Raw genomic sequence first — 27,047 nt, forward strand, 5'->3', positions numbered from 1 at the left:
TTGGATGAAATGGACTGCTCCAATAAGGAAAGGGTCAGTTTCGGCAATCTACTGGCGCACAGGAATACCAGGAGACAGTCCCAGTTCTCTGTGGAAATGTTGGAATGAGCCAGCGCTATCAAACACCCTTGGATTGTGCTCTGTAGGTCTTTCAGTGCCTGGCCAGATTCGGGATTTACGGAACCCAAATTAAAAAGGAGTTTGAGTTGGCTATTTACTAGCAGTCTCTTATTTTCGAAACGGTCTCGAAGCGCTTCCCATGCTGAATCAAAACCCTCATTTGTAAGAGGGGATTTGGCTATGATTGCCTTAGCCTCACCGCAAGTTTTAGCGTTGAGATGGAAAAGTTTTTCGACCGATGTCAACCTAGGATTGTTGACATAAACTGAGGTAAAAAGATCCAATATGTTGGCCATTTGAAATAGTCTCCTTCGAAAACCTCAGTATCGCATGGCGGTAGTCGGCAACCGGACGTAAATGGAATGGGGGTGTTGGAATTGGCGTTGACCGTTTGAGTTTTCACTCGCTCAATTTGTTCACTGAGTTTCGCGGTACAGGGTGCTTGAATTATTTGTAAGAGAAATATAGTGATAATGCAATAACAGTTTTTAAACTATTCTTATGTACCGTTTGTTTTTTTATTTTTTATTACTTGAAATTATTATATTTTCATTTTCTTCTATATTTTGTATTGTAAATTATATTGTCCAGTATATTAGAGATCTAGCTTATGTCCTGTTTTTTTTTCAACAAAACCTAATCATAGTTAATTTTTTTTGTTTGCTTATGTGCTTCTAGCATTAATTTAGCTCTCTTAAATGCTTTTTCTAGTCTGAATTTGAATTCCTTAGCATAATTTTCTGTATTATATAGGAATTTTATCTTATCTATACCATTAAAATGTTTAGGCAAATTTGAAGTTTTACCAAAAACTAACTTGTCTATTCTGTTGCCATGTCCGTAATGAACATCTCTATCGGACCCTACTTTAGAATAAAATCTTCAAATATAGCTTTTGCTTCTGTTTTTGTATTTTTTTTTTTTTAATTGGAATTGCTACATGGTATTTTCTTAAATAGCAGATTAAGGTTACTGCATATTCATTTCCTTGTTCGGATTTGGGTAGTGGACCGATCGTATCCACAATTAATCTGTCGAAATCCTTTTTTTTTTGTCGGGCAAGATTCCTTTGTTCGTGCATATATGTCTTAGAAAAGTGACTTCATGAAAAAAAATAACATTTTTCGGGATGTAACTTTAGGTTATGTCGCCTACATTTCTCAAAAACATCAGTTAAGTTTTTGAGCATATGTTTCTCTAAACAGTCAATGACTATTAATGTTTCCTTTAAAGTATCCTTTATATTTTTTTTATTTGTATTTGTATTTTATTATGAAATGTCATCCTAACGCTACAAGTTTGGAACTTATAAGTTAATGCGCTAGTCACTAAAGTCATCCATATAAAAGGTTAGTCATCATTCTCTGAAAAGAATTTGGCGTTATTTTTAAGCCGAATAGTAACCGCGTGAAGCGATATGAGCCATTGCTTGTTTTTTTTGAGTTCAATTTAATGAAATCCTGGTCAAATAAAGACATGAAAAGTATTTTGCTCTAGAGTGAAAATCTGCCAAGTGGGCCACCTTAAACTAAAGGCTCAAATTTTCATGGAACTTTTTTCCTTTTGGGTTCACAACAACAACAAAAAAATACATTTGGGCCGGCTTTGAGAACTTCGAAGTTTCGAAGTATCGAAACAGCATTGGTCACTTTTTTAAAAAATCCTACTGCCGCTTTATTTAATAACTTCTGATTGGTAGGAGCTATCTTGATGATTTCTTAAGCAATTACTGCTTACATATATTTCCTTAGTATAAAAAAACATATTTTTTTCTCTTGATAACAACATCATTTTTTTCTTAATCATAAATTTATAATGCTTTTTTGAAAGTGTTCTGGACCAGTTACAGATTTCTCACTTATCAAAATATGAACAATGATTTAAACATAATAATAAAAAAGTGACAACTTTAACAAAGATTTGAGTTACACGTGTTTTTTTGGTGCACAGCGATTTCCTTTTAAGTTGCTTATGATGATTACCTGATCTGTATATGTTGTATTTAGTAGTCTTATGAATGTATTTTGAACTGTTGCTTTGGTGTTTGCTAAATTAATACCATTCTGAGTTTCCAGATTTCAATACACTGTCTTCTGCTGAGTTTGTTTCAATTTTTCGGACAACTTGGGTTCTTGCTGGCAGAATTATGAAGTTGATGCCAGAACATAATGTTATTGGAACAAAAATCGGATATTTTAAGTTAATTCGTCTAATTATAAGCCAGTCTTCAGATGTGTTGAAATCTATTTGACAGTTTTATTTTTTTTTAATTTTTTGTTTAGTTCTTCGACATATAGTAATGGTAAATATTTCCGATTTACGGTTTAAATTTCATCAAAATCGGACGACTATAGCATATAGCTCCCATAGGAACAATCGGAAAAAATAAATGAAAAAAATTATAACTTTGCTGTTTTTTAATTTTTGTTTAGTTCTTCGAGATATAGTAATGGTTAATATTTCAGAATTACGGTTTCAATTTCATCAAAATCGGACGACTATAGCATATAGCTCCCATAGGAACAATCGGAAAAATAAATGAAAAAAATTATAACTTTTCTGTTTTTTAATTTTTTGTTTAGTTCTTCGACATATAGCAATGTTTAATTATTTCAGAATTATGGTATAAATTTTATCAAAATCGGACGTCTATAGCATATAGCTCCCATAGAAATAATAAAAATATATAAATAACTATCTAATAATTGAGCTGCAAATAATCATAGTTTCAATGTTTTTTTTTAGCACATACTCAAGTAAATCATTTAATAAAATCGATTCCTAGTACCATATTTCAGTACAGGGAATAGGGAATTGTAAATTTACTATGATAGTCGTGTGGGATTATATATTTAGAAGTTAGTTTTCCAATAAAAGTTAGCCGTTTTGATTTGGTAACTTCTTTACTTAATCCCTGTATATTGATTATATAATTATTTTGGATATTTCCGCACCTGTGTCATTATAGTTTCCTCTACGATTGTTATTGTAATTATAATTCTGTCCGTTGTTGCGATTATAATTAATATTATAATTATTATAATAATTATTATTAGTTTAATAACCGCGACCATTGCCTCTGCCGCCATTATTACCTCTGTTGTAGTTATTACCACGCTCGCCTTGGCCTTTTTGGGCTTATAAAATAGAATTCGCGTTGCCTGTCATTTCAGTTCTACATTGTATGTACATTGCGATAACATTTTGGCTTGTTTTTAGTTTTCCATGTTGGAAATTTTTGACCATTGCGCTATCAGCCGGAAGGCCTTCGTCAAGCCTCCGTAAATTGTCAATTTCTGTAGTACATTTTTCGGCAGTTTTCCCTTTCAGTGTGGTTTTTGCTAATTTTGCCTTTACAACGTCGGATGTTTCACCTACTATAGTATCTTGCAATGTTTTTATAATTGCATCAATTCATTTGTATTCTGTACAATGTATATTCTATTATTTTAGATTTTTTAACCTTAACAGCAATAACTTCGAATACGCGTTTTCCTAAGTTTACTAACTTACGAATCTTCGATTGTGTATTCATTGTCCATTGAATTCTGGAATGGGTTTCGAAATGTCTTTGATGCATGCCCTTTGGGCAGTTACCTCGTCCGGCATTATGTAATCATTTGTGTCTATTACACTTGTAACTAAATAAAACAAAAACACCTCTTGACGAGGTAAATTTAACTTAACTCCAAAAACTTTTGATATCACGTTTTGTGAAGACTGTTTCTTATTTTACCAACAAAATTTGCTTATTTTTGTTCAATTAGTTTTGTAATCGGCACGCTGCTTTTAAATTTTTAGTGTTCATTTTTTTCGCGTTCTGTTCTTCTTTTTGCATTTTTTTTACTTTTTTTATGCGCTGGCCTTTGTGAAAAAATGGCAAAACCGTCATAGCTTCAATGACCTTCCATACATTAATAATAATATGATATCACTATATACTCATTCAAATAAGCATACATAGCTGTTCCTCCAGAAGCTTTTAATCTTCTAAATAATACAAGTATTTGGCCTGATGAACTAATAATAAGCGAATTTTTTCCTAACAGACAAAGAAAAAAATAATCGGCCTCCGATTTTAGAGTCTGATCCAAAAAACTGAACACTTCTATATTTTTAGCCTATCAAAATGAAAGGGGACTTAACATGAAGTTACCTAGGCTGTACTCTGAATCCTCTGCCTTTTTATGTATTCACAAAATTTTGGCTGAAACCGGAGATTTCCAACTCCGCGTTTCTCGTAGGGGAGGTGGGGTGCTTATTGCAGTTAACTCCAGTCTTTCATCAGTGATAATTCAATCTGATTACACCAATGAAATTGTATTTGTTAGTGTAAAAGTTTCCTTACATGCATTATCAGTTTTTGTAACCTCTTTTTATATCTCTCCTGGATCGGACATTATGATCTATGAACATCATTTGTCTGCTATTAAATCTGTTCTATCTCTACTTTTTGACAGGGATCATTTGACGGTTTTGGGTGATTTTAATTTCCCAGATATATCTTGGGGTTCTCCTACTAACTCATTTTTTTATATATATTCCTTACCAAATTGATGGCGCATATTTTTAGGAGGAAATTCTTGAGAATGCACAGTGGTCGGTTCCATAGGCCATAAATAAAAAAATCAAAGTCAAAATTTTGATTTTAAATGTACTAATTCTTATTTATAATTGGTCTAGCTATTTGAATTTATTCATCTTTTTGTTTTGCTCTATCTGTCCTCTTGAAGAATAGCATCGAAAGAGAGAGCATGATATTCATTGGGTATATCAGCGTAAGCAACGTGCAATAGAAGATTTCCTTGAAATATTGTTTAAGCTTATAACAAGTTTTGGTGCAATGAAAGAGCTTAATATTATAAATAAAGATATTAACTTCCATTTTATAAGAAAAACTATATGTAGTATGGTAGTGTTTTGTGTAAATCAATATTGTATTTAGTACATAATTATGAGCTTTCTTGGTTTTGTTCTTTTTTGTTTGGTTAGAGTTTTAGTTGTGATGGCATTCTTCGGCACAAACAAATCTTTTTGTATAATATTCTTAAGTATTTTAAGACTAAAGAATGTTTAATTCAAGTGCCGAAAGGAGCCGAACGGCTTGCAATAATACGAAAAAATAACCTAACCTCAATTTTAAAAAAAAGACGTGCTTCTGCTGTGTGTTGTAGTTTGTTGCCGTTTGTTGGTTTGTATTGTCGTTTGTTGTTATTTTTGTGTTATGTTTTGTGTTTATATTCTTTTCTTTAAAATAATAGCTTATTTCCTTGGGAGTGCCAATTTTCACGATTGCGTTCTGTTCTGTGTCGTATCAATAAAAGCAATATGATATAGTTGTCCGATTTCAATAATATTAAAACCGAAACTCGGGAATATTAAACTATTAATAAATCTTGAAGAAATAATACAAAATGTAAGAAACAAAAATGTTATAATTATTTTTTTTTCATTGTTTTCCCCGATTGTTCCTAGAAAAGCTATAGAATATAGTGGTACGATCTGGCCAATTCTTGTCGTATACGTTTATAACATTTTTCTAGATTTTTGGTACAAGTTTCAAAGCGATTGCCCCTCTATAAGTATTTATGGCCTCGGCTCACATACAACCACGATCACTGTGCGCTGCTTTGAAATTTTTAAGTAAAAAGGCCGATCGAGGTCCAGTCTTACATCGGAGATAACTCAGACTGATTACCCAATAAAATAGGATTTGTAAGGGTAAAATTTTCCTTACATGCCTTACCTATTTTTGTAACCTGTTCTGGGTCTGACATTTAAATTTATGAACATCATTTGTCTACTATTAGATCTGTTCTATCTCTACTTTCTTTTAATAAATTGACCCTTCTAATGAGAATGCGTTCAATTTGGCACAACCTCTATGAAAGTCGTATTAATTAAATTAAAAGTTGGCGTCGAGGAGTGCGTTTTTATTTGGTTAATGACTCGGATGTTGAAGTTTTAACCAGGCGTGGCCAGTGTTACCACGCCGAAAAACGGCACGTTTAAAAACACATAATTATCAAGAAAATAAAAGGGTTTATATAGCCTTTAATAAATATGTAAATTCCATTAAAATCGATCTTTCTAAAATGGCATATTTTAATTTGGTTAATGTGTTATGGTTGGCATTTCACATTGTGGTTCGCGTCTTGGTACCCAGTGGTACACAATTTTCTTAAAAAACAGTTGGTTCTCATTGATAACCTTGAGATTTTCACAAAACGTTCTTTCTTTCTTCCCCAATCTGCCTATGTACCGTGCATATTTGCACAACATCTACAAAGGGAGCCCCCTTTGTAATTTTATTTTGGCCCCCTTTTTTTGTATGGAAAAAATCAGATTATCTCAAAAAGTTTCGTTTTTATTTTCATGAAACTTTCTAAAAAGAAGCTTGAAGCTTGTGGCTTAGCGTGCATATTGGCACAACCTCTGTGGGGGGAGCAGTTGGCAGAATTGTGGAGACCCGATTTTCAAATGCATACCTTAAACACTTGCGGACTTCTAATATTCTTTAATCACATAAATAACGTTAGATATTAAATTTCTTAATATTTTTGCATTTACACTTTTTAATTTACGTGCCTAAGTTACGAGAAAAATAAAAAAAATGTTCCAATTTCCGTTGCTCCCGGATCGCCGCTAACTCAACGTCGCTAACTCGACACAAAATAAATAAATGCGAATAAAAATCACTCGCCCGTACATATTTATAAAAATACCAGCAATACTGATTTTTAACGATATATCGTTAGAGTCACCACTACAACAGCTGGTTATTATTTGCATGGATGGCGCAATTTTTGATTTTTCGCACAAATTACTGAAAACAAAAACAAGCATAGCAAATCCTGGTCGCAGGTCCACAATGCATTACAGCTGGACCTCCGGCAGGAGAAAAATCCAACATGTATTGTTAGCTTACCTCTTTCTTAGAAGTTGTGGTTGTCTCTTTAGCAAACCCGTCAAACAAAACTATCAGCTTCCCCTCCTTGTCGTTCAAGTTGGCAAATGCCTCGGTAGCATTATGGATGTCCTGCTAAGTATTAAAGGCTTCCGTAAACTCGCTCATATTTATGATTTTTCGTTTTGATTTGCCACATTTCAGAAGTAAACAAACCCAGATCAGCTGTTCTTGCCACTCACATTTCGGAGTAGCATTAGCTAAAAGCTAATACGCCAATGGTATCAGGCACATTTAAAAAGCAGGCTTTTAGTTGTTATACCCTTGCAGAGGGTATTATAATTTCAGTCAGAAGTTTACAACGCAGTGAAGAAGACGTTTCCGACCCTATAAAGTATATATATTCTTGATCAGCATCACTAGTAGAGTCGATCTAGCCATGTCCGTCCGTCCGTCCGTCTGTCCGTCCGTCTGTCCGTCCGTCCGTCCGTCCGTCTGTCCGTCCGTTTATATGCAAACTAGTCTCTCAGTTTTAAAGCTATCTGCATGAAACTTTCCCAAAAGTTGTCTTTCTATTGCAGGTAGTATATAAGTCGGAACGAGCCGGATCGGACGACTATAGCACATAGATCCCATAGGAACAATCGTAAAAATAAATGAAAAAAAAATTATAATTTTGCTGTTTTTTAATTTTTTGTTTAGTTCTTCGACATATAGTAATGGTAAAATATTTCCGATTTACGGTTTAAATTTCATCAAAATCGGACGACTATAGCATATAGCTCCCATAGGAACAATCGGAAAAATAAATGAAAAAAAATTGTAACTTTGCTGTTTTTTAATTTTTTGTTTAGTTCTTCGAGATATAGTAATGGTTAATATTTCAGAATTACGGTTTTAATTTCATCAAAGTCGGACGACTATAAGCATATAGCTCCCATAGGAACAATCGGAAAACTAAATGAAAAAAAATTATAACTTTGCTGTTTTTTAATTTTTTGTTTAGTTCTTCGAGATATAGTAATGGTTTAATATTTCAGAATTACGGTTTTAATTTCATCAAAGTCGGACGACTAAAGCATATAGCTCCCATAGGAACAATCGGAAAACTAAATGAAAAAAAATTATAACTTTTCTGTTTTTTAATTTTTTGTTTAGTTCTTCGACATATAGCAATGTTTAATTATTTCAGAATTATGGTATAAATTTTATCAAAATCGGACGTCTATAGCATATAGCTCCCATAGAAATAATAAAAATATATAAAATAACTATATAATAATTGAGCAGCAAATCATCATAGTTTCAATGTTTTTTTTTAGCACATACTCAAGTAAATCATAATTTAAATGTTTTCAAAAGTATTTAATTAATGCAATAGCTGCAAGGGTATATGAACTTCGGCTTGCCGAAGTTTGCTTTCCTTCTTGTTTTAAAATGATAAAGAGTTAAAAATAAAAATAACGAAGAACAAAAAAAAAAACAAGAATCCCACAACTCCAAGTGAACTCGGAACCTCAAAGCCTTGGGGTTTGGCTTTCTTTGGCCGGACATCTCAGACCGCTAGACTACGGATTTTGATTACATTTTGCCTCATTATTAGAACATTTTTTCTCAAATTCGGAATATATCCTCAGTTTAAGTATTTTTTCTTAAAATGAGTACAAATATTCTTAGTGTGAGTTCTTGGGCAAAATCTGCACTCAAAATGAGTATATCCTCAAGTTGAGAATTCAAACTCTGAATTTCTGAACGTCACGTTCCCTTCGCACGGATACTAAAGGGATCACGGCGATAGAATTTGGCCTGATTATACCACTGGGCAAAAGTTCTGATTTTTTTTTTCAGGAGTGACAATTTGCGGCGTTTTTTAAGCGGCACTTTTGCACTTCCGGGTCTCGGGATTTTTGGTTTTTCACTTCTCACTGATTAGGCGGAAATTCGAAACGAGGTTCGCGAGACGCGGAAGTTGTTATCCTTTCGTGGTTTAAATCAGGTCCCTGTTCGGGCGTCAGTAAGAAGATTGAGAGCATTGCATTGCTATTTGTAGTGTAATCAATGCTTACTCTTTTCTTTTGTCTGGGAATTTCTATTATTTTGCTACCAATGAAACAATCGGAATATTGAAAAGAATAAATGAAAAAAATGTAAGTTTACTAGTTTCCAATTTTTATTGTAATTCTTTTGGACCTAGGAGGGGTTTTATAATTCAGAACTACGCTTTTAATTTTATTTAAGTCGGAAAACGACATCATAAAGCTGCCATAAGAACGATCGAATTATTGATACTCATATAAGTGAAAAATAGATGTTTAATTTTTGCAATAGCTGCAAGGGGATATATACTTCTGCTTTCCGAAGTTAGCTTCCATTATTGTTTTTTATTCCGAGCTAGCAAATAACAGTTGACTGTTTTTCAATCGCCAAAATTAAGTCTCACATTAGGACTCCTTGACCAAAATGTCAGAACTGAACCGTTCACATAGCTCAGTGAGTCAAACGGTCATTGATTAACGAACGACCCATTATTCTTTTTAGTTTTGTTTTGATTTTTTACTGACCGTTTGATAAAATCAAAATAAAAAATGACTTTTTAGTTTTCATTGTTGTTTTTTCTAATTAAAAAAATGTGGCTGTTAACAACATTTATATCTCTGATCAGCAGAGGGTGGCCAGATATATATTCACTGTTAAGAAATGCACTTTTCTGCATACTTGGATAGCGCTGAGACACTCTACAAAGCCGAACATGCAGTTTTCGCAAAACAATTTAACATTTTTTTGAATGTCCATAGCTTCATTCTGACGAACGCTCCCTACTTCCTAATGAGAATATTTTATTCGCCACACTCAATGGTAAATGGTATAATGTATATCCAAACTATTAATTATACCATAATACATAAAAATAACTAAAAACTTATAACCTTCATTTTTATGCCCTTGCAAAAGGTATTATAATTTCAGTCAGAAGTTTTCAACGCAGTGAAGGAGACATTTCCGACCCTATAAAGTATATATCTTCTTGATCAGCATCACTAGAAGCGTTGATCTAGATATGTCCGTCCGTTTTACGCAAGCTAGTTTTAAAGCTACCTGCATGAAAGTTTCCCAAAATATTGTCTCTATATTCCATAGAACCAATCGGAAAAATAAATTTAAAAAATTAAACCTGTTCTGTTTTTTAAATTTTTTTTTAATTTCTTCGACCCATAGTAATGGGTTAATATTTCAAAATTAATGTTTGAGTTTCATCAAAATCTGACGCATATATCATATAGCTCCCATTGAAACAATAATAATATATAAAAATACATTTTTTTTTTGTAAATTTAACTTTTCTATTTCGTAATTTTTTTCAAAATTATTTTTGACTTATTAATAATTCGACAGTTCAGAGTTATGCTTTTTATTTTATATTGTATTGCTGCCATAGGAACTATCGAATAATTGAGCTGCAAATCATAATAGCTTCAATGTTTTTAAACATATACGCAAGTAAATCATAATTTTAATGTTTTCAAGAATATTTAATTTTTGCAATAGCTGCAAGGGTATATAAACTTCGGCTTGCCGAAGTTTGCTTCTTTTCTTGTTTTTACCTTTAAATAAAAACAATTAACATTTTTTTTTTTTTTTAAAAGACCTGTATTACATTTTTTAAAAAGAAAATTAAATTTATTTTTAACTTGTTTTCTTAAAAAGGCTCTAAAAAGAATTATTCATCATCAAATGGGGGGTTTTCAACAGTTTGAAGTTTTACAAAAATTACAGGGGCCTTAAAAGTCATTTTTTGGTCACTTTTTTGAAAAAATATTTTTTTGCTGTTGCTGTGAACCAAACAAGTCAAAAAGTGTAAAACATAAATGAGCGAGAGACGGAGGATGCAGGCTAACGTTGCCATTCGCCGCGAATCTGCAGTGCACCAGACCAACCTGTCCATAGGTAGTTCAAAAAGATTGATTTTTAGTCCCGAAAGCTAAAAAATCAGAAATAAAATCATAGGTCATACGTAATGTTTAGAGAACGCTGTCACACACAACTGGTCATAGAAAAGGATTTTTGATGGTTTACTAACAAAGAAGACATCTAAAAAGGAGTTACAAATACTAGTGAAATGTAGTTAAGCAAGGCTTTATTATAATACATTTTTAATGCGTTAAATTTTGGTGTACATATGTTCAATTTGGATCAATTATAATTTTTGAATATTTTTTTGTTTTTTCAGTACCTTTTTTAAATTTGCTAAAAGGGTTGGGGAATTAAAATTGTTCGGATATTCAGTTTCTGTGTGTGTGTTAAAGTGAGTAAAGTATCGAAAAACGGTTTCAACGGACGTCGGCTACGCTGCAGGACTTGAAAGACAAAAATACCTTGCCATACGCTAACGCTTTATCATGTCGGATTCTGCTCTTCTTTTCACTTAATGATAGGACCTGTCATAATTCATGCCCAAAGCTGAATGGCCTTGTGGCGCGCCAACGTCTAGGCGCGACGACGAATTTCATGATGCGAACCGTGGCGTGGATTACGCAGCTGCATACGAAAGCGCCGATTGTTGTCTTGACCGCGATCTTCCATTAATCGGTTTTGGTGGATGGTGCCAACGGGTTGAAGCTGTGATGGTGGCTGGAAAGCCACCGGGGCGAATCCTGGTCCGGTAGTTGGTCCGAAACCGGGAGCTGGAGCCACTGGAGGAAAAGGCAGTGTTATGTTCTGCTGCTGCTGAGCCTCTTCATCTTCGTTGGGGCTCTCGTAGTCATCCATGGCCCCATCATTGGTCTGCATTAACGTTTGCGATATGTTGTTGTGACCGATGTCCTCCCGGGCCATGGCGGTAGCCATGAGACGCTGACGGCGCTCCTCCATTAGGCGGTCCCGCTCTTTGTGTATGTAGTCTCGTTTGTTGGGCAGACCGGCTACGTTATTGGCAGACAGGGCTGAGCGGACAATATTCATATCAGTGGCCTCCATCCACTCATCTGATTCCGCAACGTAGCACTCGGTATGCGAGATGGTTGAGACGCCGTTAAAGCCGCCGATGGCAAAGATCATATCGTCAATAATCTCCAGCCCAAAGTTGCTACGCGAGTGATTCATTTCTCGAATGAAATGCCAGGTCTGCGAGTCCAAATCAAAGCGTTCTCCAGTAGATAGGCGCGCCGTACCGTTAAAGCCACCAATAACGTACAGTTGGTTCCTGAAGGCCACGCAGCTAACTCCGGACCGACGATTGTTCATGTTAGCTATCCGCGTCCACACGTTGGTGATCGGGTCGTAGCACTCGGCGCTGTCAAGGCACTCCTGGCCGTTGAAACCGCCGGTGGCATAGATACGGCCTTGCAGGGTGCAGGCGCTGGCATCGGAACGCTGCATGTTCATTGGGGGGATAATGGACCACTGGTTGGTTTTCGGGTTATATCGCTCCACGGTGTTTAGCCGGTTGTGGCCGTCGTAGCCACCGATGGCATATATCATGCCGTTTAACTCTGTCACACTCACGTAGCAGCGGCGACTATGCATCGGCGCGATTTCGCTCCACTTCTTTTTTACTGCATCGAATACGCGGCAGGTGTTGAAATACTCAACACCATCGTACCCGCCTATCGAGAATATCTTAAAGCCAATCACGGCGGTTCCATGGTATGCGCGGGGACCAGCAGGATCCTCAGCGTTGATGTTCACCCAGCGATCGGCCCTTGTGTCGTATGTCTCGATGCATCCTTTTGAGGTTCCGCCGCTCCATCCACCAATGGCAAATATGACCTCGTGCGGCAGGCGCGGCATTGCAAGCGAAGGTGTGGTAAGCTGGAGTAATAAGGGAGGTTTAAACGGCAGAAGGGAGAAACAATTACAATCACAAAACAATTTTTCAAATTACCTCGTCTGCCTGTGGGTTTAAAAAGTCCAGATCATACATGAACTTGAAGGTGTCGACAATCAGGGGCTTGGCGGCTTCACATTGAATGACGTACGGGTGCTCCTTGACCTCTTCCATGAAGCACTGCGTATTAAAGACCAAAATAAAAATATCAGTACTAGTAAATCGCACAATAAAAAAAAATATTTATATTACAAAGCAGTCCAAATCCCTTGAGTATTTTTTCGTCGCTTTTCTTGAAATACATTTTTTAAAGTGGCAAATAAAACTGGCGAAAGAAATAGCCCAAGGTGCACCCGCATGTTTGGGATATTTATAGTGCACTTTAGAATAAAAACAAGAGAGAACGCTATAGTAGATTCTCCCGACTATAAGAAACCCGTTACTCAGCCAACAAGCTTCAAACTAAGTATTTGCTCTACAAAACCAACGAAGTTTAGGTGGAGCCATCTGTTGAAATTCATAGCCAACACTAGAAGCTAAAAGCGTGCAGCACCCCCACCTCCCGCTAACAGTTCTGTAATACTCTCTCTCTCATCTTTTAGCAGCGGCAGAACAGCGGCCGATCAGTGGCTGAGCAGCGGCAGAGGAGCGGTAGACCGGCGGTAGAGTAGGAACTACTAGAATCTGCATGACAAGTCCCAAATCTCTATCCTTAATAGTTTCCGTTATCTCGACGGTCATACAGACGGACAGACAGACTACCTTGTTTGTCAAGTTAAATATATGAAAGCTTAATAAGCCACAACAAATAATTAAAAGAGTTTGCTAACCATAAAATGAATCTGGCTTTTGAACGCATATCTTTTGCATTGTTAAACAAACAAATTTAAATGTCTTTTCAAAGAACCAAGCTTGACGACAAATATCATCGACTTCTATATTTAAAATTTAATGTCTGCTGTTAAGCCTTAAGCCGAGACACATTAAGGCCAAACTTAAAATAAATAAGACTTTTATAGATGAAAAAAAAGGTTAGCTATTGTCGAGCTGTTTAATTAAAAAAAAAAATTTCATTAATATTTAACCCATAACCAAATATCAGAATGCATGTTACAGAACAAATATAATTGCACACTGGGTAATTTAGTGTCATTAAAATATGCCTTTTTGCTGTTTTGGAGGAAAATATGAAGGTTTCTTTTGTATTTTAACAGCTGTAACCTGACGAGCCCGCCTAGAATGCGTGCACGCCACAATCTGGGTATTGTTAATATGATAATTTTAAGAGATATATAATGCAGAATTGTTACGGGAGCGGGCTATGGCGGGGTAAGAATAAAACAAAAAAAAATATATATATAGATAACCAGAGACAGAAGACACTGTGAAGTGCAGGTGGCGAAACACCGAAATTTGCCAATACAGTAACCAGCAACGAGTTGGTCAGAGTAAGCAATTCACAAGAACATACAGCAGGCAATGTGGGTGCGCAGCGTTTGATACAAAGCTTAGAAGAATCCAGAAGTGGGCCTTTATGCCAGAAAACGGGGAAATGCTGTACTTAAGTGGGAACACTTAGATGACCAGGCAGATCTTCTCCAGAAAATTGTACATTAAGCTCCCATCAGTAAAAAACTAAAGATCCAAAAATACTAAATTCAATAAAATTTTTAAATAAGTGTTTCGGCAAGCCGAAGTTTTAATACCCTTGCAGACTTTGTCGAAATTACTAAAATTGCAAAAGTAGCGAGAAGAATAACAAAAGTGGAAGCTATAAGATATAGACATCCGATCGGCAAGAGCTTTAACCCTGATCAACGTGGAAGCTATAAGATATAGACATCCGATCGGCAAGAGCTTTAACCCTGATCAACGTATGCGCAAATAAATAAGGCTTGGAACAATTGTTCCTATTGGAGCTACAGGATATAGACGTACGATCGGCACGAGCTTTTACCCTGATCAAGGTATGCATAAAAAATACGATTTGGAAAGATGCATGTCAATAGCTTTTACACTGCGCGAAATATCTTCAATTCTTACAAACTATATCCGATTGTTCCTTTGGGATCCGATCCCTTTTTCAAACTTATTCTTCGTACACATGTTTGATTACGACGGTGGAAGTTTCAAATCGCTAGCTTTTAAACTGAGCTCGGTATTGAAACAGACAGACGAACAGACGGACATGGATATATCGACTCCATTATTGATCCTGATCAAGAATATATATACTTTTTAGGGTCGGAAACGTATCCTTCACTGCGTTACAAACTTTTGACCAAAGTTATAATACCCCTGCAAGGGTATAAAAAGATTACCCATATGTTACCAATTTAAAGCTATAAGATAGAGACGTCCGATCAGCAAGCGCTTAAACCCTGATCAAGGCATGCATAAAAATATAAGATTTGGAAAAATTCATGTTAATATCTTATATACTGCGCGAAATATTTTGAAGAATATTAAATTTTAACCGATTGCACCCAACTGTTCCTATGGGAGCTATAGGATATAGACGTCGGTTCGGCACGCGCTGTTACCCTGATCAAGGTATGCATAAAAAATACGATTTGGAAAAATGCATGTCAATAGCTTTAATACTGCGCGAAATATCTTCAATTCTTGCAAATTATACCCAATTGTTCCTATGGGAGCTATAGGATATAGACGACCGATCGGAGCGGTTTTCAAACTTGATCTACGGACACATGGTTGTGAAAGTTTCAGATCGCTGGCTTTTAAACTGAGCTCGCAAAAGGTATTGAAACAGACAGACAGGCGGACAGACTGGCATGGCTGTATCGACTATTGATCCTGATCAGGAACATACATACTTTATGGAAACATCTCATTCACTGCGTCACAAATGCTTAGCTATAAGATATAGACGTCCGACCGGAAAGCGCTTTAACCCCGATCAAGGCATGCATAAAAAAAAAGATTTGGAAAGTTTCATGTCAATAGCTTATATACTGCGGGAAATATTCTAAAAATCATAACATTTTAACCGATTTCACTCTAGTGTTCCTTTGAGAGCCATAAAATAAGGACGTCCGATCGGCAAGCGCTTAAAACTTGATCAAGTTATGCATAAAAAAATAATATTTTATTTGGAAAGATTCATGTTTATAGCTTATGTACTGCGAAAAATATATTGAAAAACATAAAATTTTACCGATTTCACCCTGTTGTTCCTATGGGAGCCATAGGATATAGACGACCGATCGGCATGAGCTTTCTTGTTGATTTTAAGAACGAATTTATCTTGAAGTCCAGAAGACTTATTCTCAAATCAACCGATTCGCTCAGTCTCAAAAAAGCATTCACGATCTGAAAAAACTTCTTCTTGACTTTAATAATTTTGCTCTCGTCCTACTATTGAGGACGTATATACTAAAATCGAGACTGTTAAGAACGGTTTTTTTTCTATTGGTGGAGTTTTAGTTTTGTATGTGTCAATCATATTAATGTTTTGGAACGTAACTTAAATGTTAAATCTAATACCGATGTTGGCCAGATTTATTTCTTGGCCAGATAAATTGCCGCCCTTTGGAGCTCCGTAAGTACAAATGATATTTTTATTCAATAATAATATATATGTTGGATAATACAAATGTATATATATTTTTTTTTTTTTTTTTTTTACATATGCATTTTATTTATTGAATCTTCTCTGAATTGAGACTAACAATAAGTATATAAAATCTTAAATTAAAAAGCTATATCTGACAGTCAAGTTGACTGACGCGGGATGTAAGGGCTCTAATAACTAGCTGGAAGGTCATTTCGTTGCAATCGGGTCCGGTTGGAAACCCTGGCTATGCCCCTGGCGGGCTAGTTTGGATGAGATGTTAGCTTGGTGTGGTAGGACGCCTTTTGTTTTGAAATTTCATCTTTAACGGGTAGAATACCAAGATCTCTGTGGATGTTGTCGTTCCCAACATACCAAGGTGCCCCAGTGATAGTTCTCAGGATTTTTGATTGGGCTCGCTGGATAATGTCGATGTTACTGCTGCTCGCGTTTCCCCACAATTGGGAGCCGTAAGTCCAGACTGGCTTAAGCGTTGAATTGTAGAGCAGAACCTTGAAGTGGAGGTTATTGGATTTTAGTTTTAGATGAATTTTCTTAGCTTCGATATGTCTCCGCAATGTAAGTCTTCTGTCAAGGTGGACGCCAAGGTACGTTACATCGTCAGCTTGTGGAAGTGGCGTGTTATTCAGAGTTAACGGGGGACACGTTTGTCTGTTAAGAGTAATCGTTATGTGTTTACACTTTTGCGCATTTATTTTTATACGCCAGTCTGATAACCACCTCTCCACTACCACGAGATGATCAGCTAGTTGTGCTGTTGCCTGAATTGGGCATTTGGACCGACTAAAGAGCGCGGTATCGTCTGCGAATGTAGAAGTAGTTAGCCGCTCGTTCGTGGGAATATCTGCGGTGTAAAGGAGAAATAGAGTTGGACCAAGGGCACTACCTTGAGGAACTCCAGCCTCTATCGTGTAATCGTCGGATATTGTAGTGTTGCATCTCACGGCGAAGGCTCTGTTGTAACGGTACGATTAAAGTATCCTGTGAGTGTTTTCCGGTAGTAACATTCTGATTTTATGCATAAGGCCATCGAGCCAGACTCGGTCGAAAGCCTGCGCAACGTCAAGGAATACCGCACTGCAGTATTCCCGAGACTCGAATGCAGTTCGTATTTCTGTTGTTAATCTGTTAACTTGCTCTATTGTTCCATGGCTTTCTCGAAAGCCAAATTGATGCGCCGGAATAATGTTGTGCTCTTTCAGATATGGGATTATGCGTGTCAAAAGGCATTTTTCGAGCAGTTTGGACAGACACGAGAGTAAACTTATCGGTCTGTATGAAGCTGGTATTGTGTGATCTTTTCCTGGCTTTGGGATCATTATGATTACCGACTTTTTCCATTTGTGTTCCATTCCATTTTTCCAAGTCGTGTAATCCCGTTAAATAATTTACAAATTACCTCAACTGCACAGTTGGGGAGTTCAATTAGCATCCTAGGAGTTATTAGATCACCGCCTGGGGCCTTTTTTGTTTTTAATTGCTCGCTGATGACTTTTGCAACTTCGTTTGTTTGGAACAGAATTGGCGCCGTCTCAGTTCCACCTCGAGTTGACGGCGACGGTAGTGTGAATGAATTATTTGCAGGGTTTGGCTGAAAAACATTTCGAAGGTGTAAAGCAAATGTACAGGGTCTGTCTTTGTCGCTTCTGGCCCAGCTGCCTGAAGAGTCTCTTACGGGAATTACTGTTTCGGCCGGCGCACTTAGATTTTGGTGGGCCCTCCACAGGGGATGCTTAGTGCTGTTGGGTGAAAGTTTCTCAATTTACTGGCGTTGTGCTTTTTCTTCTTCGTGCCCTTGAGCCCTGGTAAGTCTGCGACCAGCTTCCTTAAGACTATGTTTTGAGGATGGCGATCTGCTGGTTTGCCAAGCACGCCTCAAACGTCTTTTCTCCAAAACAAGCTGTTCGATTTCAAGGTTAGTTTTGTGTTGGTGTGTGTGCCCATCCCTCCCTTGCGGTGTAGAGACTTTGGCTGCTGCGATGAGTACAGACTCCAGTGCATTGGCATAGCAGTCGATGTCCTCCTTGAAGTTGAGCTGTGGAGTTAGTTCGATGTGGGAACTTACGTACTTTTTGAACTTCAGCCAGTTGGTTCAATGCGACGTCAGCCTGCAAGGGTGCTCGATTAATTCCGGGCTTTGAAGAAGAGTTATTAGCACTGGTGAGTGGTCCGATGATAGATCCAAAAGCGATTTTGCAGATATTTTTTTATTTTTTGTCACAGCAAAATCAATTAAATCAGGTAGTTTTCTAGGATCTGTTGGCCAGTATGTAGGACTGCCTGGTGAAACGTAGTCCAGTTTGTTGCATGTTTTGATGAGTGCACTATATAGTTGCCTTCCTTTGGGGGTAACAAGGCGGGATCCCCAGTGTGTGTGCTTGGCGTTGTAATCACCTGCTGCTATGAATCGCTCTCCAAGTGAATTGTAGAAGTCCATGAATTGGTCTTCTGAGACTGTAAAGCGGGGTGGGCAGTAGACAGCGGCAATGGCAAGGTTGCTGGTGCCCAACTGTAATTTTATCGATGTAGCTTGCAGATAATTTTTTGCAAACCGTTGGTGAAAGTGGTGTTTGATACGGTCTCTTATTAAGATGCCGGATCCGCCATGTGCTTTACCATCTGGATGATCGGTGCAGTAGAACGTGTATCCTCGTATTTGAAAGTTATATTTGCTGGTGAGAGGCGTTTCTGCCAGCAACATAACGTCGATGTGATTTTTGTTCAGAAATTGAGTTATTTCAGGTATATGCCGTGAAACACCGTTGGCGTTCCACAGAGTTATTCGGAGGCTAGGCATAGTTTATTTGGACTGCTGAGCTGCAAGCATTTGTAACAAGATATTTTGGTTTTGCATTAGAGTTTGCATGGTGGTTTTCATGAAGGACATAAATTCCATCATATTTTGTTGCAAAGTTATCATCATAGTTTCCATGTTACTTTGTGGCTGTCCCATGGCCTGCTGTATGTTATCAGTTTTCGGCTCTATGTGAGCTGTTCCTGATCTTAGAGCACTGGCGTAGTAAATGCTGTTGGTGGTAATTGAAGGGCCAAATGATGACCTGGCTGCTTTTGCGAAGAAAACTTCGGGTGTCGTTTGTGATTTCATGTAAATGTTCTGGCGTGCCGTTGTCGCTCTTTGCATCCGACTTTTCATCTCCTTGTAGACTGGACAGCCTCTGTAGTTTGCTGTGTGGTTTCCTTGTCAGTTTACACACTTTTTAGTGAGAGAGTCTCCCTTGTTGGCAGGGCAGGGTTCGGAGCCGTGGCAGTTTCCACAAGCTACACAAACTGACCTGAGGGTGCAGTAAGCCCTGGTGTGTCCGTATTCCTGGCAGTTTGTACATTGCACTGGCCCGTTCCGTTTGTGCGGCTCTTTTACTGTGATCCTACGGTGCAGAAGGTACTGCAACTTGTAGATCGGGTGCACTGCGTTTTTATTCAAAGTTCTGCTGTCTGGCTCCAGCTCGACCTTGAAAAGTGGTTGCGGCTTCTTGTTTTTGTTCATAATGTTTATAACATTTTTGGCGCAAAAACCGTTTTCTTTTAAAGCCTCTATAATTTCAGAGGGGGTCAAATCGGGTTATATTCCCTTGAGGACAACTTGTAAGCCCTTGCAACTTTTCAGCTGGTACGTGTAGTAATTCTTTTTGGCATTGTTTAGGTACTTCGACACTGCTCGGAAATCATCTTCGGTTTTGGTTTGAAGTTTGGTTTCGCTTATATTCCCTTTCATAAGCGGAATAACATGAAAGTTATCCTTCCCGACAAGCTCAACTATTTTATTGACTAGGACGTTGGAGATCTTCTCCCGAATAAAGATAGGTGGGGGCTTAAGTTTTTTTGGGGCTTATTCTTCGTACTCTGTTTCAGGCTCCGCCAGAATGGAAAATCTATTTTCATTTAATGGCCCGAGATTTTCAGGGCCTTTGTTGGTACGGTTTATTTTGGGCATATTGCCGTCAGATTTTTTTGGGGGGGTTAGCTTGCGCTTGGAAATATTAATATAGCGATCCATGCCTGTCTACATGGCCGAACCCGCTTGCGGAATTGTAATTTTTTCTACCGTAGCTTTGTTTTTGCCGTTTGACCCGATTTTTGCACTTGGTTGTGTTGTTGCTTTACCCGCTGTAGAAGAAAAGAGTGGAGTCGTTATTGAATTGTTGGCGACAGAGACCGTTGTAGTTGACGTAGTAGTTGCTGTTGTTGTTGCACTAGGTGGCAGAAGCTCGGTTGGAGTTTTGCATTGCTCACTCCATGGTGTTTGTGCGGTGAAAAGCAGGGCGGGAGAGCAAGATCTAGCATTCTGGTTTTCGGCGGTCAGTAAACTTGCACTTTCTTGCACTTTCGGTTGTAGAGTATTACTCGTGAACGAAAAATAAGCATTGTTTCGGGCCAAAGAGAGACGACGTTTGTCTTGCTCTCTCTGAATTTTTTCACGGGCTTCGTCTTGTTGTTTTTGGCGTTGAGTGCGCTGATCCACGTTCTTACTCATTTATTGCTAGAGCGTAATATTAATTAATTAATTAACTAAAACTTTAGTTTACGATATGCGAATTAGCATCGCGAATCGCAAAACCTCGCGTTTATAAATTTTTTCAAACGTTTTCGACTTAGTGGTTTATTGTTTTTCCGGAGCGTTAAGAAAACACGTCTACACGCGACCGAAGTTGACTTTTTTTGATTGAAATTCTTTTTGATTAACTAATAATTGACAGTTCAGAATTATGCTTTTAATTTTATTAAAATCGGAAAACGATATAGCTGCCATAGGAACAAAAATAATTGAGCTGCAAATCATCATAGCTTCAATGCTTTTAAACATACACGCAAGTAAATCATAATTTTAATGTTTTCAAGAATATTTAATTTTTGCATTAGCTGCAAGGGTATATGAACGTCGGCTTGCCGAAGTTTGCTTCCTTTCTTGTTAAAATTATCAATTGAAACATGTTCACGGTGCCACTTTGAGTTGGCTGATTTTGTTAATACCGGCATGCTTTTTAAGCCTTTGAAATAATTGACCTAAGTTAATGGTTCCATTAGTACACAAAAAGCTAAAATCATATCTTGCTGTAATTTTCTTTCCGTGCTTAAATAAACACATATTATTATTACATCATCATTATTAATGACTTCATGTACGTTGGGCTTTGAAGCTTTATCTAAAGATTTCTTATGTAATTCTATTTGTTCTTTTCCTGAGCAGGCTTTTTGTCTACTTTGGTTTCTGGTAGTGACTTTCAGAATCATATTGTTTGATTGTATGTTTTTTTTTTGAGTCAGTGATAGTGACTCTTGATAGTGCATCGGCTACATATTTATCTTTACCCTTTAGATACTCTACCGTAAAATTATATTTCTCTAATTCAAGTCTCATTCGGGTTAATTTGGAACTGGGGTTTACCATTAAAAATAAGTAGGTAAGTGCTCTGTGGTCTGTTTTGACAGTGAAGTGTCTACCATAAATATATGGTCTGAAATGTGTTATTGCCCAATGAATAGTTGCTAGTTCTTGTTCTGTTGTGCTCTTGTTGCTTTCACCTTTTGTAAAAGATCTTGATGCGTACGCAACTGCTAGCATCTGTAAATATGCAAAATTCTTTGCTAAAATCTGGGTATTGTAACAGTGTTGGGCTGATTAATGCTGGTTTAAGATGTTCGACGGCGTTTTGGCAATAAGTTGTCCATTCGAATTTTACCTCTTTTTTACATAATCTTGTTATGTGACGGAAATATTCAGCAAAAGTTTTTATAAACTGTCTATAATAAGTGCAAAATGCAATGAAAAATGCAAAATTCTGTCCGCATCATGTGGGACTGGATAATTTTGAATGACGTCGTATTTTTTGTCGTCAGGCAAGATTCCTTTATCTGTGCACTTATGTCCTAGAAAAGTGACTTTAGGTTGTGTTGCCTACATTTCTCGAAAACATCAGTTAAATTCTTGAGCATATGTTTTTCGGAACAACCTATGAATATTAAATCATCCATATAAAGAAATGCTTGCAAAAGTTCCAATCCTGAGAACGCTATAGTCATCATTCTCTAGAAGAATTTGGCGCTATTTTAAAACCGAATGGTAATGGCGTGAAGCGATATGAACCATTGTTTGTTGAAAAGGATGTTATATCCCGTGAACTTTTTTCAAGTTCAATTTGGAGAAAACCCGACATTAAGTCGAGGCATGATCAATATTTTGCTCTAGGGAGTGGAAATTTATCAGACAAGAACTTTTTATTCATCTGACGATAGTCAATTACTAGTCGCCATTTTTTCTTTTCCGAATTTGGACTTTGACTTTGACTTTTTGGGTACTAATAGAAGTGTGCTGTTATAAGGTGATACAGAGGGTTCCACTATTTTGTCATTAATGAGTTTTTAAACTTGTTTTTGAATCTCGTCTTGTTGACTTTGAGGATTTCTATAATTTTTTATGTGTACGGGTTCATCATCATTTAATCTCAGTTTTTGTTTTTTAAAAATTATTGGTAGTGATCGATTCAGTGTCTAGTCCGAATACATCACTATACTGGGTGCATAATTTTGTTAGTTGTTTATTGAATTGTGGCGGGAAGTTTTTTGAAAGCTGAGTTAATACAATCTTTTCTCGGTTTTTGAAGTCTCTTCGTACTACATCGTAGTTTGAAAGTGGTTCATTTTGAATATTGTTAATGTAAACTACCAGATCTGCATTTTGGACTGTTGATTTGGTATTTGCAATACAAATACCATGCTGTATTTCTTGATTCGGAATTAATACACTGTCTTCTTCTGAATTTATTTCAATTTTCCGGACGACTTGATATCTTGCTGGCAAAATTAGAAGTTGTTGCCAGAACTGTATGTTATTGGAACATAAATCGGATATTTGAGGCTATTTGGTCTAATTATAAGCCAGTCTTCAGACGGCTTGAAGTCTAGTTGACAGTTGTACCTTTTAATAAAATCGATTCCTAGTATTCCATCACAAGGAATAGCGAATTGTAAATTTACGATATGGAAATCGTGTGGGATTATGTATTTAGAAGTTTGTATTTCAATGAGAGTTGAGCCTTTCGATTTGATAAATTCCTGACTTATTCCATATATGCTTATTATATGATTATTTTGAATGTGTTGAAAAATATCGGAATTTTCCTTCAATATGGATATTTCCGCACCTGTATCTAGTAGAAAAACTAATTCTTTTCCTGTTGCTACGTTTATTAAAGTGACGAATGTACTCTGACTGAGATTTATGGTGATAATTTTGATGTTATCTACTGCTGTGTATCTAAAGGTGTTTTGGAGTTTCACGAATTTGTTTGGGCTACTCTAACGTTGTTGTTTTGATTATTGTTGTTATTGCCATTGTTGTTTCCCCCGCGGTTGTTTCTACCTCTGTAGTTGTTTCTATAATAATTGTTATTTTGGTTATTATTATTTCGGTTGTAACCGTTGCTTTGGTTATAGCCGTTGTTTTGGTGATATCCGTTATTGTGATAGTTACCTCTATTGTTACCCCTACCGCGATAATTGTTTCTGAAGTTATTGCCGCGATAGTTGTTTCCTCTTTGGTTGTACAATATTGAACTGGCGTTGCCCGTCATTTCAGTACTGCATTGTATGTACTTGGTGACTGCTTCATTCATAGTTGCAGAATTGCCTGCTTTTAAGGCGGCCATGCTCACAATTTTTAACCATTGTGGTGATGGCTTCCTTTGTGCTGACTTTGTCAGCGTGTTCGGCCGATAGGCCTTCAACAATGCACGAAGCTTCAAGGAGCTTTTGTAGGTTGTCTATTTTTGTTGTAAATTTTTCTGCTGTTTTGCCTTTCTGGCTTGTTTTTGCCACACGCTTATTGGGCAATTTTAATGTCGCTCAATTTTTATTTTTATTTTCTATAAAAAATATGCATCGCAGTACAATATAAAAAAAATTGTGCAACGCAGTGCACGGTGAAAAAAAAAGAGCTCTAGGAAGCGCTGTCGGTTCACTTTTCTTGGTCTTACTTGAGTGGTAAGACTTTGCCGGTGCTGGCTGAACAGGCTGGACTTCTACGATGGGGCACCGGTGTTGGCTGCGGTGTGCCTCGGTCGTCCGTCGTCATTCTCGAATCGCTGTCACGGTCGCCATGTATTGTTATACCCTTGCAGAGGGTATTATAATTTCAGTCAGAAGTTTGCAACGCAGTGAAGGAGACATCTCCGACCCTATAAATTATATATATTCTTGATCAGCATCACTAGGCGAGTCGATCTAGCCATGTCCGTCTGTCCGTCTGTCCGTCCGTCCGTCTGTCCGTCCGTTTCTACGCAAACTAGTCTCTCAGTTTTAATGCTATCTGCATGAAATTTTCCCAAAAGTTGTCTTTCTATTGCAGGTAGTATATAAGTCGGAACGAGCCGGATCGGACGACTATAGCATATAGCTCCCATAGGAACAATCGAAAAAATAAATAAAAAAAATTATAACTTTGCTGTTTTTTAATTTTTTGTTTAGTTCTTTGACATATAGTAATGGTTAAATATTTCAGAATTTCGGTTTAAATTTCATCGAAATCGAACGACTATATCATATAGCTCCCATAGGAACAATCGCAAAACAATTACAAAAAAAATTAAAACTTTTCTGTTTTTAAATTATTCTCTTAGTTCTTCGACATATCGTAATGGTTAACTATTTCAGAATTACGATTTAAATTTCATCAAAATCGGACGACTATATCATATAGCTCCCATAGGAACAATCGGAAAAAAAATACAAAAAAATTATAACTTTGCTGTTTTTAAATTTTTGTTTTAGTTCTTCGACATATAGTAATGGATAAATATTTCAGAATTACGGTTAAAATTTCATCAAAATTGGACGACTATATCATATAGCTCCCATAGGAACAATAAAAATATCTAAAATAACTATCTAATAATTGAGCTGCAAATCATCACAGCTTCAAGTTTTTAAACACATACGCAAGTAAATAATAATTTTAATTTTTTTAAAATATTTAATTCTTGCAATAGCTGCAAGGGTATATGAACTTCGGCTTGCCGAAGTTTGCAATCTTTCTTGTTTTATTTAGGTTTTTCCAAGTAGTAATTCCACGATCGTCATGTATTGATTAATTTTTGTAATCCCATTTAATTTAAGAAAAAGACCATGATTAAAATTTTAATTGATTTTCGGTTTATTTAACTGGAGCGGCTGTAGTTGTCGCTTCCAGCTCTCAGGAGTTTCTTCTGTTTTACAAATTTACTTAGAAGCTAAAGAGCTCTGAGTCTCGAAGCTGCGCTGCCAACAGAGGCAGCGGAGAGACGGTTATATATTTTTAAATATATAGCTATGCTCACTTAGGCTGGAGCGCGGAGGTATATGCACATACATGAAGTCCGCACGTGATACAGTTATGCTGACACTTGCACTTTCTGTGTGCGGTCTAAGGCATAGCGATCGGTTCGTATTTCGGCCACTTGGGTTTATGACCGGGACTTTGAATTATGTAAACACTTCAACAAAGTGTTACAGTGCACAGTGGTTCCGTCAGAGGCCAAAAATCAAAAAATTTTATGACATATTTTTTAAGCAAAATGTATCAAAATTGTCTCTTAAAAGTCCAAACTTCTCTTTGGCATACCGGATTTTACTAGAAATCTAACGGTACTTTCTAAAAATAGATTTGCAATCGTGAACACGTGTTCATTTTGGCAACGCAGCTGCGCTTTGGAAGTTATTTCTCTCTTTCAATTCGCCCTTTAAAGTGATCAGACGTACGCTGCAGTGCTCCGATTTGAATAATTTAACATGAATTATGAAATTGAAGGTATTTACTTTAAATTGAGATATTAATAATTAACTTTCCTGAAAAAGTTTTTTCGTAAAACTAATTTCATCGAATAACCCTTTTTTGTGTATTTTTTTAAAGTATATTTTATGTTTAGTTAGACTTTTAGTTATGTTCCAAGAAAAGCCAGAACTTGGTTTGTATGTTTTTGTGATCGTCTTATTTTAGGTTACTAAATATTTTAAAATTAGCTGCCGAAATTTGCCGATGTGTGTTTTCTACTAATATTACTAAAGCAGTTAAAGGTGAGTCTTTGCTTATTGTGCTGTTGCGCTTTTGCGCTGTTGCTTTGTCTTCGTCTTTAGTGGTTTGTGTTTTTGCAAAAATATTAATTTGTAAATTATTATTTAAATTTTGATTTTGGATTTTGATAGGTGCATCGCAAAAATGTGTTTTTCCACGTCTGCATATTTTTAATATGTGGTGCACAGGTAATGGAACCAACGCCGAAAAAATGAGGAAATTGATTTCCGATGTGCAAGCGGATATTGAAAACAACGGCTACATTATTCCAGAGTTGAGCGAAATATCCAATAAAATTGAGAACCTCTGCAAAACAATTGTAACTTTTGGAAAAATTACAAACGGACAAAATCTGCAGTTATTAAATATCAATCTGGATGGCTTAATACAACAGAATCAACTTCAATAAAACGCCCCTATTGCAAATCAAATCAAATAGAGGAAAGTGCTCATCGGGGCCGTCCTAAACTTGAATTTGAGGAGGCTTCAGAGAGAACAAAGCGACGACGTGTAGGTCAGCTTATTAAAATAGATGAAT

The 27,047-nt window shown here is 36.7% G+C and overlaps 1 protein-coding gene across 1 annotated transcript in view; it reads right to left on the reverse strand.

The window, feature by feature from the left end:
- Positions 1-11,145: 11,145 nt before the first annotated feature.
- LOC128253224 (kelch-like protein 10) overlaps positions 11,146-27,047 on the reverse strand; it is a 29,306-nt gene continuing 13,404 nt past the window's right edge. Inside the window, exons 5-6 of the mRNA XM_052981469.1 lie at positions 12,909-13,031; positions 11,146-12,835 (exon numbers count right to left, since the gene is read on the reverse strand). Of these exons, the coding sequence (XP_052837429.1) occupies positions 11,513-12,835; positions 12,909-13,031 (1,446 nt within the window). The 3' untranslated portion in view covers positions 11,146-11,512. The remainder of the gene's footprint in view (positions 12,836-12,908; positions 13,032-27,047) is intronic.

The sequence above is a fragment of the Drosophila gunungcola genome (assembly GCF_025200985.1).
Source record: "Drosophila gunungcola strain Sukarami chromosome 2L unlocalized genomic scaffold, Dgunungcola_SK_2 000007F, whole genome shotgun sequence".
NCBI lineage: Eukaryota > Metazoa > Arthropoda > Insecta > Diptera > Drosophilidae > Drosophila > Drosophila gunungcola.